We start from the raw sequence: 17180 nt of genomic DNA on the forward strand, positions 1-17180 counted from the left end.
ACTAAAAGAGAAATCCAGGAGGAGGTAATGGAATATGTGCAAGGTCGGTGCTCAACTCATGATGTGATGCTCACTAACCAAATAAAGAGTTTGCAGGTGGCAAAGGAGGTGCGGGGACGAGGTGCCAAGGTGAGTGGCAATGTATATGATGTGAGGAAAGCTTCAGTCGGCTTGGGGATTGGATTGGATCCGGGTGTTCGTGAAAGGCCGTTGGTGAAGTGTGTGACAGGTCAGGTGTGCGAAAAAAGAGGTGTGCGAGAATGTCCGACCATGGGGTGTGTGAGGAAAAAGTGCACGCCGAGGGGTGAGTGTGCCGTCAGGAGTGAGCCGGTCGGAGCGCGTGTGCGAGGGGGTACATGGAAGCGCGGTGTGGTGAGTGTTACAGAGGATGTAACAAGAAAGCGTACGTCTGTGGTGAGTGTTACAGAGGGTGTAACGGGAGAGTGTGCGCGAGAAAGGTGTGTAACGGACAGGTGCATGAGGAAAGAGTGCGTTGTCAAGAGTGGAGGTGAGAGTAGTGAGAGTGAAACGGAGCGTGAGTTGGTTGTGACAGGTGAGCGAGGATGTACACCTGGAATAGAAGGATGCACACCTGGAATGGTAGAGCGTGAGTGGGAATGCACGCTGGAATTGGTAGTGAGACACGTGGTTGGGTGTGCGGGTGAGAGCACACCTGTGATTGTCACAAAGGAGGTGACCGAGAAAGGGGCGCGAAGAGGTGTATTGGTGAGGTGTGCGAGCAACGAATGTGTGCCAAAGTGTTCGGTGGTCAGGTGTGTGACCAAGGCTGTGAGTGGAATGGGTGTACCTGGGTGTGTAAGGAAAGGTACGAGGAGCATGGGCACAGCTGGATGTGTGAGCAAGGAACGGGCTGCGGGGTGTAAGCGTCCAGGTGAAGCATCGACGTTAGACGGGGTAGAGTTTAGAACGACTTATAGCCGAATCAGGCCCTCGGTGCGCGTCGGGCAGCTTCGCGTGCCGCGAGGATCAGCGGGGATCCGAACCACGGCGGTTTCGAAAGAACCGCCGTACGCGATCCACGCTATGCCTCGCTTGGAACGGCCGCGGCCGGGCTCCACTAGGCGGAGCGGGCAGCTGGATAGGAAGGGTCGTTATGGCGACCACGTTTTGTTGAGACGTGCCGGCAGGTCGAGATCGGGACATTGGATGGCCCCACGCCGAGGTGATGCGTGGGATAAGTAACCCGGGTAAGCCCCCGCCCATGCCCCGAATGCGGGACGCATCCAGCCGCCAGCACAAAAGAATTCGCGTTCATTGCTCGGCTGTACGAAGCCGGGCTGTAGATGTGAATTGGCGCACCGAGAGGACCTAATAAGTAGACGGGTGATGGTGATAGTGATAGTAGTGATTTGATACAAAATTTAGAAAAGTGAATAGAATTGGCAGTAAATGGAAAATTTTTGGTTGGTTGGATTTAGGTGTGCGAAATTGATAGTAGGACCTCCCCAATGTGGTGGGATGGCAAATCCATCATCCCTCACATTGTGGGGGCAAAGGAGCAATAGCTTATGGGGTGTATGGCAGTGAAAACTAGCCCGGGTGGGTTAGGTTATATTGTAGGGATCTAGAAGAGATGACAGTAGGTGACGTTAAGTTTAGTTAGTGACTGATACCTGTAGTGGGGACGCAGGTAGTTTAGTGTGGATGATAATGACGTGGGAGCGCAATAGTTTAAAGGGACGACTGGGAAGCGCAAGTTTCAGAGGGGAGTAGTTAGCTGAGATGATGCCGTGTGTGTGAGGATTGAACAGGTGAGAATGGAACAGGTGTGATTGCACAGGTGTGCAACTGAACAGGTGAATGGAGCAGTGTATGAGGGAGTAGTGGTGATTGTGTGTTGTGTTGACCAACTGGTCCAGGAAGAGGAGGAGGGTGCAGGTGGCACCAGGTAGGATTGCACAGGTGTGCAACGACAGGTGAATGAAAGACAGGTGTCTGGAATAAATGGTATGGAGTATTGGAATGGATGGTCGTGGAGTGAGAATGGTGGAAATTGTGGAGTGGAGTGGATGGTGCGAAGGTGTGAATGGGGGAAGAGTGGACCCCCATCACGGATACCCGGGGAGGGTAGTGTAAATGTTAGGTAGAGGGTACAGGTAAATTGTGGTTGGATATTGGCATCTGTGGTGCGAGGTGAAAGAATGGTATTTGGATGGGTGCATTAGTGTTGTGGAAATGGCTGGGCGTGTAGCCTGTTAGTGTGTGTAGTTGGTTTGGGCACTCCACCACTGTAAGGATGTCGGCCAGGTGAGGCCGCAGGTGGGCTCTGGGAGCCGGTAGTAGTTGTTGTGGATGGGGCCCGAGGATCCGGAGGACGGACCCGGGTAGCCCAGTGCCAGAGGGCACCATGGGGTGACAGAGCCAGGAGAGGGGCTGTCCCCAGGTAGTTAGGTTAGGGTGAGGAGCTAGGTAAGCTCGGGTGGCAACTACAGTGGTGGAGGTGTGCAGGTGGGTAGACCTGTTGGGAGAGGTACACGTCGCAGCCCAGAAATTGTGCTAGAGCACCGGGAGATGAATCGGGGGAGTGAGACCCCAAATTGAGAAGCACCACAGTTTGGCCAATGGGAATTGGTTATTAGAACCCCTAGTGTAAGAGGGCCAATGGTTTGGCCAGAGAAAGACCCCGGGTAGTGTAAAGTGTGTTAAAATCATTTAGAGGATAGTTAGGATGAAGGATCTCCTCGCACCATCTGCATCCACTCACCTGAGGTGACAGGTACTCCGCACCATGCCATGTTTAATTATTTTTGATGCAAATGTTTTGGATTGTGAGACGCATCATGACGTGGGTGTGACATTGTGCTTTGATGTTCCATCTCTGCCTCCTTATGAGGATTGATGATGAATTGATGATGGCAAATTTTTGAAGTAGTGGGATTGTGGTGACGAATTTGATATAGGGGAAATATGGGGAAGACGTGACAGTAGTGACGAATTGGTAATGTGTAGGTTTTGTACATATGGGGTAAGGGCAAGGGTGGGCTAGGTAACAGGGGGGTGACGTACGGTAGGGACGAGCTTTCTCACTGCGCCCTCCGTACGCATTTCGCCTTGCATTGCCTTTTTGATGTGTACCCTTGAGACCTTACCCCTCGCTCATTTGTCTTGTCCCCCTTTTGTCTCCCACATGACCTGTGCGCCGTTGGGCGCCGAGGGGAGCGTGCGTGGGTCGGCCATTGTGCGCCCGAAATTCCCAGAACCAGCTGTCTGCATCGATGCACCACATTATGGACCACATGTCAGTGGCCGAGCACCACTTATGGACCCCATGGGTTGGGGCATGGCCCCTCTGCTGGAACCGGCCATGAGGGCCCGAAATCTTGCTGGCGGACCTTGGCCACAGGGCACCGATGCCCCACAGGTGAACCACACGTAGTCGGCCCTGTGGGCCATAAATAAAGATAAATAAAATGGACACGTTTGGGCAAGCTTTATTGCAAATAGGCCGCCAGTAAGCAAAGCAAATGAAAATGACAACAACTGGAAGAAATAATAATAACCAGCAGAGGGAGCCGAAGAGCAAGAGACACCTGCAGGGTTAGGGGTTGTTGGTTTTATTTTATTCATTGAACAATGGTGACTGCACCGATTGGTGCTTGGGTGTGTATTGGTGCATTTTTGGGTGCTTTAATGGTGCATTGATGCAGAGCAGACTGTCCTCCCCCCAGAAAGAACAATTACAGGTCCTGGGTTAGTTTTGTAAATAAAAGCAGAGTCATTGTAAATAATGCTCCCCACCGTCAGTGTATAGTTTGAAGACCATTCCGCAATTCGGTTAACTGTGGGCGAAAGTCTGTTAGGCAGAGTGCAATGGAGCAGCGGGACACATTTATTTATGTTTAAACTGTCGCACTCAGGGTCAGGTTAAAAATAGAGGGAACTACACCTACGTGTCACGCTAAAGCTAAAAGTTGTAGGCCCGGGACGTGCCTAAGAGGAGGAGAGTGCAGTGTTGTGGATATGAGGACTGTATATATATATTTTTTATTGTGTGCTGTATGATTATTATTATTGTTGTTGTGCTGTGCCTCCTGCCTCCGGAGCTGTGTAAGATCAAAAGGGCGTCCCATAGTCCACAAGCATACACGTCAGCCAATCATAGGATATTCATGTTCGATAGTTATATCTTATTCTGTGTTTTAGGATAAGGCTGTGTCTCCCATTAATTGAAGTACTCCATTGCACCAGTGAAAGAGAATAGATCCCCTTCCATTCCCATCCCCAAAAATCCCCATTTCCTTCACACCCCCCTTTCGTGATTGCCGACCCTCGATTGCCATATTACATCCCCTCTCGTCATTGCTGAGCCCTCGATTCCCAATCACCTCCCCTCCAATAACCGCCATTGACCACGAGGCTCGAGTCAGGGAAGAAAGGCGTGTCTCCACCTCGTCAGAGGAGGGGAGGGGCGCGCCCGCCCGTCGTCGTCCGGGGCGGAGCCCGAGGGTCGTGCGACCAGCCAGGGCCGAGGTGAGCGCCCCGATGGGCGTGTCCAAAGCGCCGGGGGCGTGATCGCTGGGGGCGCTATAAAAGGGCGCAACCGGAAGTGGAAAAGAAGAAGAAGAGAGGGAGATGCACTCTGGGTTGGTCGGAGAAAGAGAGAGAGAGGAGGAGTTGGTTGCACCGAGAGAGAAAGAGAGAGAGAAGAGTTGGTCTGAGTCGGGTGCCAAAAAGGAGGGTCAGTGGTCACAGTTGGTTGCGGTGGTGAGAAGTCGGTGGTGAGAAGCGAGTAAGACAAGGCCTGGCAAGGCAACTGCAGGCCGCCGCAGCAGCGACACCCGGCAACCGCAAAAGGGGGCAGGAACGGCGGCTGCTGAACGCGCCGGTTGTGCGGCGGGACCCCCCCTTGGACCTCTCCCTCTCCCTCCAGCCATCCACATCCTGCGATTCCTGCAATTCCCCGTGTGAGTCGTCTTTGTTTGTTCTGTCCTGGGTAATAAGTTAAGTCTGTAGATAAGCTAAATTTGCACTGTGTCACCTGCGTCTTGTACTTGTAAATAAACTGAATTGCTTTTTGTTGCTTGTGTGTAAATAGTAGAAATAAATTCAGTAGTAATATTTCAAACCTTTTTTTTGTCTCCGTTTTCCTCTTGCATTGCGTCGCTTTTGTCTTTTCCCTCATTGAGCAGCTAGGGTGCGATACAACCAACGTTCGGGTGGAATCGGGTGAGTTTTGTTAGGTCGCGGTTTTAAACCACCGCTCGGTCTATAACATCCTAACCGCGATCTATAACAATATATATATATATATATATATATATATATATACATATATATATACATATATATATATATATATATATATATATATATATATATATATATATATATATCTATATATATACACAGACTTGGCATTTAAAATGGATTATTTTTTTTTTCTTGACTTGGGTTTACTTTCTTAACTCAGTATATCAATCTGGTGAGTTTCATTTACACTTTGGTGATTTATTTGTTAAAATAACCATGTCACTGATTGTCTGTCGCAGCAAGAAGTCAACAACAGGATTATATCACAGGTGGCGTGGCAAAATGTACGGACAGGTGCATTTGATGATTGGCTTCACAGTCGGGTATACAAGGGTTGTTGCGTTCTATATTAGTGGAAAACAACTGCTGCACGTCTCCAAAAGCTATTGCGGCTTCCTCTGGAGATGGTCCGTCAACTCGACAATGCTGTTTGTCATGGAGTGGTGGCTTTACGAAATTACGGCATGAAACAGCGTGCTATTGCTCGGCAGTATGGCATCACTCAAGGTCAGGTGTCAAAGATCCTGAAACGAAATGCTCAGAGGGGTGTCCCTACTCCAATACCGAGGCCAGGACGTCGCCGCAGAACCACAAGGAGGGATGATCGCCAGCTGCACCGGTTAGTCCGCAATGGCCGTACCAAGTCAGCTAATCGGCTTAGGGCTGAGTGGCAGCAACTGACAAATGTGCCTGGATCCAGAAGGCTAGTCAACCAACGACTGGTTCAAGCAGGCTATCGTGCCAGGCGTCCCCTGAGAAAGCCACGCCTGACCAGACAACACCGCCAGCGCCGATTGCAGTGGGCCAGAGAGCACCGTCAATGGCAGCCAGGACACTGAAATCACGTGATCTTCAGTGACGAGTCTAGATTTCTGGCCTATCGTCAAGATGGCCGCGTCCGAGTGCGCAGACAAGTGCAGGAAGCCTACAACAAAGATTGTATAGTGCCAAGAGTCCAAGCTGGAGGTGGTGGGGTGACCGTTTGGGCTGCTTTTCATGCAGGGGGAAAAACTGACCTGGTTGTTCTGAATGGAAACCTGAACCAGTTCAAGTACAGGGCCATTCTGGAAGAAACATTGCTTCCATTTGCTCGTGCAGCCTTTCGAGGAAACTTTGTCTTCCAAGTGATAATGCACGGCCTCATCGTGCTCGCATGATCCAACACTTTCTTGCTGACCGTGGTGTGGAGCCTATGAAGTGGCCTGCCATGTCCCCGGATATGAATCCGATAGAGAACTTGTGGGCAGAATTAACACGTCAAATCGACCACTTGGACCAGCAGCCGACCTCTGTGCATGAATTGCAGCAGGCTATTGTCACTGCATGGCAAGCAATTCCTGTCCAAACCTTGGCAAATCTCGTGAACAGCATGCCTCAACGTGTAAGTGCTCTCCTGAATGCTCGTGGGGGTTACACGAAGTACTGAACTGTAATTTTACTGTCCGTAATCCCAGTCGTAATTTAACTTTTGTTTTTGTTAAAAACAAATTTGGCTAATGTGCAAAATAAAGAGATACTTCTGGAAAACGTACAGAAGTTTAACACAGTACTGTCCATGAATTGAGTTCAATATCAGTTTACATCACTTTCAAGGATCAATTTATTTGTTTCGAAATGTCAAATGTGGTTTTTGTTTCTTTTAAAGGTCACATTAACAAAATCTGGAATAATTTCAACATAATTCCAATGAACTTTTGGTTCTAAGACATCTTGAAAAGTAAATTCACCCCCACAAAAAATATATTCCATATTAAATGCCAAGTCTGTATATGTATGTACATGGTTCTGGTTTTTTTTTTTTTTTTTTTTTTTTTTTTTTTTTTGAATTTTACATTGTTTTTTGTTTGAATTTGTTTGAATTGTACAATGTCATTGTTTTTGAATGAATTTACTACTATAATTCAGCTTTTACTCGCGCGGCCGGAGAACATTGAGTTCTATAATTCAGCTCAGCTTTTAATTGCGAAATGGACCCAGCAGCCCGGCCAAGGTGGCATCGACCGGCCTCACCACCTAGCCTATAACCTTCCCGGGACCTGTCCCGACATTTTTGGTTCTTTTTGAATGAATTTACTACTATAATTCAGCTTTTACTCTCGGCCGAAGAAGATTGACTACTATAATTCAGCTTTTACTCGCGGCCAAAGAAGATTGACTACTATAATTCAGCTCAGCTTTTAATTGTGAAATGGACCCAGCAGCCCGGCCAAGGTGGCATCGACCGGCCTCGCCACCTAGCCTATAACCTTCCCGGGGCCTGTCCCGTCATTTTTTGTTTCAGAGGTTTCCTCCTATCTTTCACCGTTCAGGAGAATAGCTCGTGCAGACAAACAAACAAACAAAAACTTGCTTTTATATATATATATATATATATATATATATATATATATATATATATATATATGTATGTATGTATGTATGTATAATCGGGAGATTAAATCAGACGCGGACGTATCTTCAGGGCGGTCGATCTTTAATTCTTGACAAGCTTTCGACCAACAAAGGTCTTCTTCTTAGTCGTCCCCAAGTTCAGTGGAAGACTTGGGGACTTGGGGACGACTAAGAAGAAGACCCTTGTTGGTCGAAAGCTTGTCGAGAATTAAAGATCGACCGTCCTGAAGCTACGTCCGCGTCTGATTTAATCTCCCGATTATTTACTTAATGCAAATGAGATGCCCTGCTCGTACTGTGGAGTTTCTACTATTTCTCACAGTTATCGGTGTATATATATATATAGCAAAATATACATATACATATATATACACACGGAACCCGTTAATATGCGATCCATTAATATGCGATTTCGGATAGCACACGGTCGACCCTTGGTACCCAAATTTTTTGATAAATTAGTAGGAAAAGATCCAAAAATGACAAGAATCGAGCAAGTAGTACATTGTACACGGCCGCCATCTTGATTTATTTTTAATCACGCGCATAAAAGTTCGCTCTCATAACACCAACATAACGATCATAACACCTCTGGTTTCCTTAACATTTCACAAGTTATTATTAATATGATATTGACACGAGTGTTTATCTACGTAAGCTGATTTAACCTTTCATCTCCACTGGCCGGGCCCGGGAACTGCAAAGTGTCAAGACGCATTGACACCTGTCTCTCTCCCCGACTCATCTCAGTCAGTGCTTCCAGTATAAATATGGCATCCTTTTCAACTCAAATCATATCACCTTCAGTTTATATGGCGTTTACATCATTTACATCACTTGAAAACGTTTTTTTTCAAGCAAATCGAATCCAATCGGCCCAATGCAATCGCCATCTTGTTCTTCTTCGCGCAAGTCAAAAAGAAAAAACTCGAGCTACACGATGCAGGAAAAGCTGGATGCGGTTCGCGAGTATGGAGAGAGAGACCCAGGCTCAGGTTAGTCTTCTATTTGACCGACAGAGAGACCCAGGCTCAGGTTAGTTTTCTATTTGAAGGATGTTTATTTTATGATGTAGTATTTTATTATTTATGATGTTTTATACACTTTTATTAACCTTGTATTTTTCTTGTTCAGGTGTGTAGAGCTCTAGGAGGTCTAAACGGGTCTACACTCCATGGGTGGCTGAAGAAGGAGGATGAATTGAGGTCTTTCGTCCGAGACATCGAGCACAGTGATGGACTAACCAGGAAGAGGGCCAGGAAGGCAGCAGACATCCAGCTGGACCGTGCTACAACTGCTACATACACCTGGTTTTCCCAGAAGATGAACAATAATGTTCCTATCTCTGGGCCCATCCTGAAGGCCCAAGCTCAGAAGCTGCACAAGCAGATTCATGGTGAATCTGCCGATACACCAGACTTCAAGGCTTCTGGAGGCTGGCTGTCCAAGTTTAAGAAGAGACACGGCATTGGCAGGGTGGTGAAGAAGGGGGAGTCCAAGTCAGCAGACACTGCAGCAGCAGAGGCCTTTCTCCCAGAATTCCAGGAGTTCATCAAGGATGAGGGCTACATTGATGAGCAAATCTACAATGCAGATGAGACAGGCTTGGAGTACAAAAAGCTATCTGACCATTCACTGGCCTTCAAGGATGACCCTACAGCGAAGAAAGGCTTCAAGGTGTTTAAGGACAGGGTCACCCTACTTTTCTGTATCAACAGATCTGGCTCCCACAAGATGGTCGCGTCCCAAGAACACCACTTCCATCTGCCAGCCATTGGACCAGGGTATCATCCACAACTTCAAGCAACTCTACATGAAGGAGCTGATGATCCACATGGTTGAGTCTGGAGTGGATGAAGTTGTTGCCTTCCTCAAGGCAGTCCACCTGAAGAATGCCAGCACTGTCTCTGGAAAAGCCTGGGACCACATCACCGAGAGGAGTGTGGTCAAGGCTTGGAACCATGGTCTACCCATGCCCGAGGAGGTCTTCAGTGATGATGAGGAGGATGAAGATGACCAGCCATTCTGGGGCTTCAAGAACAAGGACCTGGAGGAGAAGGCCACCCAGCTAGTCTCAGCTCATCTGGGGACTACACCTGAGAACCTCAGTGAAGCCATGGATGAATGGGCCCATGCTGATGATGATCTTCAGGTTGGTGAAGAGAAGTCTGATGAAGACATTGTAGCTGAAGTCACTGCAGAGCCAGAGGAGAAAGAGGAGGAGGAGGGGACACCCAAGAAGATTCCCAGAGCTGCTGAAGTGTTCAAGGGTCTACAGGATGCCATTGACTGGTTTGACCATCATGGTGGTCATCTTGAAGCACTGCAGGCAGCTAGTCTTCTGAGGAAGTCTAAGGACATAGCTGAGAGCTCCAAGAAGCAAAAGTCAATGGATGACTTCTTGATGAATTAAATCATCATCACCAGCACACCCAACGTCACACGGTTGTAAAAATATTGTATAAACATTGTATAAACACCATCACCAGTGATGACTCCATCGACGTTTCGTATCCGCGTCTGCAGCAAGGCAACGCGTTTTCCCCACTAACCCATGCAAATGGATTTTGTATTTTGAACAATATTTCTTGATTTCTATGTTTTTGTACACCGCACCTTTCCTTTGCCATCTCCAGGCATTGCAAAACGTCATTGCCGGGCACCAAAGGGGGCTCGGCAGTGACGCACGCTGAAAGGGAGTACTCAGTTTTCACTCTGGTTGTTTGTTTTCTCGTTTTCTTGTTTTCTTTCTTGCTTGTTTGTCCAGGCGATATCTCAGCCATCCTTTGAGCTAGGAAGCTGAAATTTCGGCACAATAGTGAGCAAGTCCTTTGTCAAAACGGTATTTTTTGTTTTTTGATTAATCAATTAATTGAGGAGTTATTTTATTATTAGCGATTAATTAAGTACTTATTTAATTAATCAAATTTCCTTTCTCTTCTGACCATTAACTCAGGCACCTTTTGAGTTAGGAAGCTGATATTTGGACATGCCAATGACCAGGTGATTTGGCTGCAAAGGCTATTTTTGATGTATTAATTAATCAATTAATCAATTAATCGATTAATTATTTAATTATTCGATTAATGACAAAAACTTTTTTTTTTTTAAAGTTACAGATTCTGATGAAATGGTGGTGGTTTATGTGTTCTCTGACCGAATTGATTAATAATTTAATTTTTTAATGATTATTATTTATTTATTTAATTTTTTCATGATTATTATTTCTTTATTTTCATTATTAATCATTTATTTATTTTCTTTCTCATTTGGCCAATATCTCAGGCACCTTTGGAACTGGGAAGCTAATATTTGGACATGACGGTGACCAAGTGATGTGGCTATCAAGGATATTTTTGATTTATTGATTAATCATTTAATCGATTAATTATTTATTGATTAATCGATTAATTATTTATTGATTAATCAATTAATTATTTAATTTTTTATTAATGACCTATTTCATTAAATTTCTAAAAGATACATCTTCGGATGAAGCACGAGTGCTTTAGTTATGCTATTAGCCAATTGATTAAGAAAATATTTTGTGATTATCTTTTATTGATTTTAATTATACAATTAATCAATAAATTAGCGTACACCTCTCCCTCCCAATGCAGCCTCTTTGAGCTGCCCTGCGGTATTGCCGGGCGCCAGAGGCGCCCCGGCAATGCCGCACTGTAGGATATTTAATTATTTGGCATAGGGGCGGTGTACTTTGAATGTATCTGTACTTGTTTGTTTTCTTGTTTTGTATAATAAAAATTGTATAAGTATTATTACATATGTGTTGTTTTATTACGAAAAAGTATATTTTAAAAAATTGACCTAGTTTCACTCGTCGTCACCCGACACAATCCAATATGGCGGCCACCACGCTCGCGGTGGAAGATAGGTAATACACGGTCTTACTTAGCACACGGTCGATTTTCCTGGCTCCCATATTAACGGGTTCCGAGTGTATATATATCTATATTCCCTTTTTAAGGCCATTTTCCCTGCTAGAGTGGGGGTTAGCCTTGCGGGCCCCATGACAATGACCATGGTCCCCTTTTTGAGGCAATGTTTTTACGGCCGGATGCCCTTCCTGACGCCAACCCTCTTAGTCGCCTCTTACGACACGCAGGGACATGGTGTACCTATTCTAACCTGGGGCACACACCGGCACTCATTCATTACACACATCACACACATTCATCCCAAAAAACTGGTACTCAATTTTCCGACCTCGGAAGGCCGGGATAATAAGCTCATACTGTCCGACTGTCCCACCCTGAATCACAGAATTGCTCTTCGTTGAGAAAACAATATTAAGTAAAAGCTAGTTCAAATTTCTCCAAGCCCATGGGAAAGTTGTAATTCTTTCAATCAGGCGAAAATTTCAACCCGGGCGGTGTATAGGCAACAGACTATACACCGCCCGGGTTGAAATTCTCAATCCTCAATCCTCAATCACTCCCAAAATTTTCAATGATACCTCAATCGCTCCCAAAATAGATTTTTTTTCTTTCCTGTGCAGAAATATATCACCTGCAAATGCACCAAGACGCGTAATCCGTGTCCAAAGTCGGTACCTGTATAAAGAATTCCTCCTTTTCTCACCACCACGTCATTCTAAAATGTCCCAAATTAGTAATACAAGTTTTCTTGAAAGCATTTGATGACGAATTGCCAGCGGATGTTACTTCAGCAAAGTCGTTGGAAGGAAAAACATAATCGTATCACACAAGGTTCCATGGAAAGAATGTAGGCCTCAGGCATTTGAATATAATATAGGTGTTCGAGGAAAACATTTTGGAACCAAAGATATCCGACCTGCAGGCCGCAGACACTCTTTGTTTGACAAAAGCAAGTCGCAGAATGTTCGCTTCTCAGGATGAGCTGACACTAAATACTTTATGGCTTGACTGATCTCACAGGCCATGTTCCTGGAATTGTATTTTTCCGCCATTTTTCTTGTCACCTTCCCTTCAATCTCCTCGCCTTTGTTGTTCTAGGTGGGATTTTGAGATTTTCGGGTTGTATTTGTGGTGCGAAGGATCTTCTTCCGAGATAACTCCTCATTGAGTGCGGCCTGCCAGGCCATAAATGTGTAGTGTATCACTGCAGACATGGGCACAATGTGACCGATGAGCTTCTGCTGCCAGGATTCCCTTAAAATGTGTCATATCAAATTGTATTAAATATCATATGCAACCATTTTAATATCTATAGGCACCCTGTTGATTGAAGCACATCGATCGCATCCACATCCGTGACTTAAATTACTTTACTCTTCATCTTTGTGTCTGCGCAGGCGATGGCGATGGGAATGATGACGGAATACTATCATTACATCTTCACTACTTTGGTAAGTTTACATCCTGCCCCATCCCCATCCACCCCTCTCTATCTCTCTGAAAGGCCCCAAGTTTTCATCCTGCCCCATCCCCATCCACCCCTCTCTATCTCTCTGAAAGGCCCCAAGTTTTCATCCTGCCCCATCCCCATCCACCCCTCTCTATCTCTCTGAAAGGCCCCAAGTTTTCATCCTGCCCCATCCCCATCCACCCCTCTCTATCTCTCTGAAAGGCCCCAAGTTTTCATCCTGCCCCATCCCCATCCACCCCTCTCTCTCTCTATCTCTCTGTGAGGCCCCAAGTTTTCATCCTGCCCCATCCCCATCCACCCCTCTCTATCTCTCTGAAAGTCCCCAAGTTTTCATCCTGCCCCATCCCCATCCACCCCTCTCTCTCTCTCTCTCTCTATCTCTCTGTTAGGCCCCAAGTTTACCTCCTGCCCCATCCCCATCCACCCCTCTCTCTCTGTGAGGCCCCAAGTTTACCTCCTGCCCCATCCCCATCCACCCCTCGCTCTCTCTCTCTATCTCTATCTCTCTGTGAGGCCCCAAGCTTACCTCCTGCCCCATCCCCATCCACACCTCTCTCTCTCCCTCTCTCTCTATCTCTCTGTGAGGCCCCAAGTTTACCTCCTGCCCCATCCCCATCCACCCCTCTCTATCTCTCTGAAAGGCCCCAAGTTTTCATCCTGCCCCATCCCCATCCACCCCTCTCTCTCTCTATCTCTCTGTTAGGCCCCAAGTTTACCTCCTGCCCCATCCCCATCCACCCCTCTCTCTCTGTGAGGCCCCAAGTTTACCTCCTGCCCCATCCCCATCCACACCTCTCTCTCTCCCTCTCTCTCTATCTCTCTGTGAGGCCCCAAGTTTACCTCCTGCCCCATCCCCATCCACCCCTCTCTATCTCTCTGAAAGGCCCCAAGTTTTCATCCTGCCCCATCCCCATCCACCCCTCTCTCTCTCTATCTCTCTGTTAGGCCCCAAGTTTACCTCCTGCCCCATCCCCATCCACCCCTCTCTCTCTGTGAGGCCCCAAGTTTACCTCCTGCCCCATCCCCATCCACCCCTCTCTCTCTCTCTCTCTATCTCTATCTCTCTGTAAGGCCCCAAGTTTACCTCCTGCCCTATCCCCATCCACCCCTCTCTCTCTCCCTCTCTCTCCATCTCTCTGTGAGGCCCCAAGTTTACCTCCTGCCCCATCCCCATCCACCCCTCTCTCTCTCTCTATCTCTCTGTGAGGCCCCAAGTTTTCATCCTGCCCCATCCCCATCCACCCCTCTCTATCTCTCTGAAAGGCCCCAAGTTTACCTCCTGCCCCATCCCCATCAACCCCTCTCTCTCTCTGTGAGGCCCCAAGTTTACCTCCTGCCCCATCCCCATCCACCCCTCTCTCTCTCCCCCTCTCTCTCTATCTCTCTGTGAGGCCCCAAGTTTACCTCCTGCCCCATCCCCATCCACCCCTCTCTCTCTCTGTGAGGCCCCAAGTTTACCTCCTGCCCCATCCCCATCCACCCCTCTCTCTCTCCCTCTCTCTCTATCTCTCTGTGAGGCCCCAAGTTTACCTCCTGCCCCATCCCCATCCACCTCTCTATCTCTCTGTGAGGCCCCAAGTTTACCTCCTGCCCCATCCCCATCCACCCCTCTCTCTCTCTGTGAGGCTCCAAGTTTACCTCCTGCCCCATTCCCATCCACCCCTCTCTATCTCTCCGAGGCCCCAATTACCACTACTTCTCACCACTACGAAAAATGCCCCCAGGCAATTATGCCAATGAATCCACGACACCAACATCGACCTCTCACGAGAGAAGAACGGAGTTTTTGCTTTAATCAAAACAAATCATAAATGTGTAACCTTCCGCACAGAAATGCAATTATTTTGATGTGGTTATACATACTGCTGTTCCTGTTCTAATGCCTTTTACTTTTTGAAGTCATTACAGGATTTGGGAATTGCCAGAGGGTGGTTGTGGTGTGTGTAGGGGCAGGTGGGGCATTTTGTATAACTTGTGAATGCGGTTGTTTGTGAATTACTGTACACCGGGCCTAGGATTCTGGTGATTACAAACCACCTTTCAATTTCAATCATGGTTGCCCTTTTCTTTTTGAACACAAGCTTTTGGCTCAACCGCTGAATTTCCCAAGCCACACGGCGTTTCACCATCTCGCCTCGCTGCACCTGACCTTGCCAAGCTTAATCTTACCGAGTCTCCTCAAGCCCCGCAAGGCTTGGAATAGGCCGTGCAGACACGAACTTCGGCCATTTTGCTCCAATGACATTCCTGAAACAATTGATGTGGTTCGGAATGAGCAGTGAAAAATAATTACGAGATATATATATATCTGTGCAGTGTCTGTGTTGTGTTGTCCTGTGTTGTCACTGAACTACTTTCTCAAACTTTTGTGAAATCGTACCGAACTTCTGGTATGCACATATCTCTCCCGTCGTTATGTCCTAAGGGTATGTTTTATGAAAAATGTTCGGTTTTTTTTTGTTTTTTTTTGGAATTTTTTGGGGGAATTTTTTTTTTTCAGCTTCAATTGTTTATAAAATGTGATATCACGTATATTACAAATACATTTGAATATTGAATATTTTGAATTATTGTTTGAATTATGATTGGTTTAAACCATGACAAAACGGCAACTCGGGTACAGTCATTTGTCTATATATCTCCACATCTGGGCAGTGTCTGTGTTGTCACTGAACTACTCCCTCAAACTTTTCTTTCCGTGGTTGTGAAGTGTTTTTAATAACGTTGTGGTGGTTTTGAATCACGTGGTGGTAAGGTATTTTGAATTATGTGGTGGTGAGGTGTTTTTAAATGATGTGGTGGTGAGGTGTTTTAATATCACATGGTGGTGAGGTGTTTTTAAATCACATGGTGGTGAGGTGTTTTTAAATCACATGGTGGTGAGGTATTTATAATTACGTGATGGTGAGGTGTTTTTAATTAGTTGGTGATAAGGTGTTTTGAATTACATGGCGGTGAGGTGTTTTGAATTACTTGGTGGTGAGGTGTTTTTAAATGACGTGGTGGTGAGGTGTTTTTAATTTCGTGTTCTATGGCTGTGAGGTGTTTTGAATTACTTGGTGGTGAGGTATTTTTAAATGACGTGGTGGTGAGGTGTTTTTAATTTCGTGGCTGTGAGGTGTTTTTATTTTGTGTTCTATGGCTGTGAGGTGTTTTTTTTACGTGTTTTATGGCTGTGAGGTGTTTTCAATTTCGTGGTGGTGAGGTGTTTTTATTACGTGTTTTATGACTGTGAGGTGTTTTATATTACTTGGTGGTGAGGTGTTTTGAATTACGTGGTGATGAGGTGTTTTAAATTACTTGGTGGTGAGGTGTTTTGAATTACTTGGTGGTGAGGTGTTTTGAATTACGTGGTGGTGAGGTGTTTTGAATTACTTGGTGGTGAGGTGTTTTGAATTACGTGGTGGTGAGGTGTAATCGTCCCAAACTTCCAGTCTGCACCTACTCCTCCCCTATGTATGTGCTGAGGGGTTCTTTCTTGAAAAAAAAACATTCAACCTAAATCTTCAACCTTAATTGCCGATAAAAATGTAATATCACAAACACAACAAATACATTTGTGCAAAATAATTGTTTGTATTATGATTGGTGAAAATCATGACAACACAGCAACTCAGGTACAGTCATTATTCTCAGCTAAAATAAGCCCGTTAATAAGCTAGTGGAGATATATATATATATACATACACACACATTCATATTATATACTGTATATGAAGCTTTTTGTAACCACTGACTGATATTAATGGTCAGTACCTTCTGGGTGTCGTCGAAAGCTGAAATTTGGTGTGCTGATGGGCATCAAATCTGGTACACCAGAAGAAATCCCAGAACTGTTGAAATGCATCCGTGAATGAATATTTACGTAAAAAGGGTAAACGCATCCATAAAAAAATGAAATAAATAAATAAACTTAAATTGATATCTAGCAGCAGGTCGGTGATGCTTGCCTACAATCATAAAGCTTCTATTTATTATATACCTATGTACGAAGCACTGTCTTGCTTACATAGTGTAACCATATCCCACGAGTATATATGAATAATAAAATATAATAAGAGATAATAATACATAGATATAATAACAAGAAAACGTCATGCGGAGAACGATACTTGCAAAATCCGCCCCCCCCCCCCTCCCCAAGAAAA

At 45.8% G+C, this 17180-nt stretch overlaps 1 protein-coding gene across 2 annotated transcripts in view; it reads left to right on the plus strand.

Annotated features, from left to right (window-relative positions):
• Nucleotides 1-17180, plus strand: part of LOC137415153 (glutamate receptor ionotropic, kainate 2-like) — a 442078-nt gene that overhangs the window by 132861 nt on the left and 292037 nt on the right. For both annotated transcript variants that reach the window (XM_078778642.1, XM_078778643.1), the window contains exon 5: nt 12959-13012. In XM_078778642.1, the coding sequence (XP_078634768.1) occupies nt 12959-13012 (54 nt within the window). The remainder of the gene's footprint in view (nt 1-12958; nt 13013-17180) is intronic.

This window comes from Myxine glutinosa, chromosome 5, assembly GCF_964187855.1.
Source record: "Myxine glutinosa chromosome 5, kmMyxGlut1.1, whole genome shotgun sequence".
NCBI lineage: Eukaryota > Metazoa > Chordata > Myxini > Myxiniformes > Myxinidae > Myxine > Myxine glutinosa.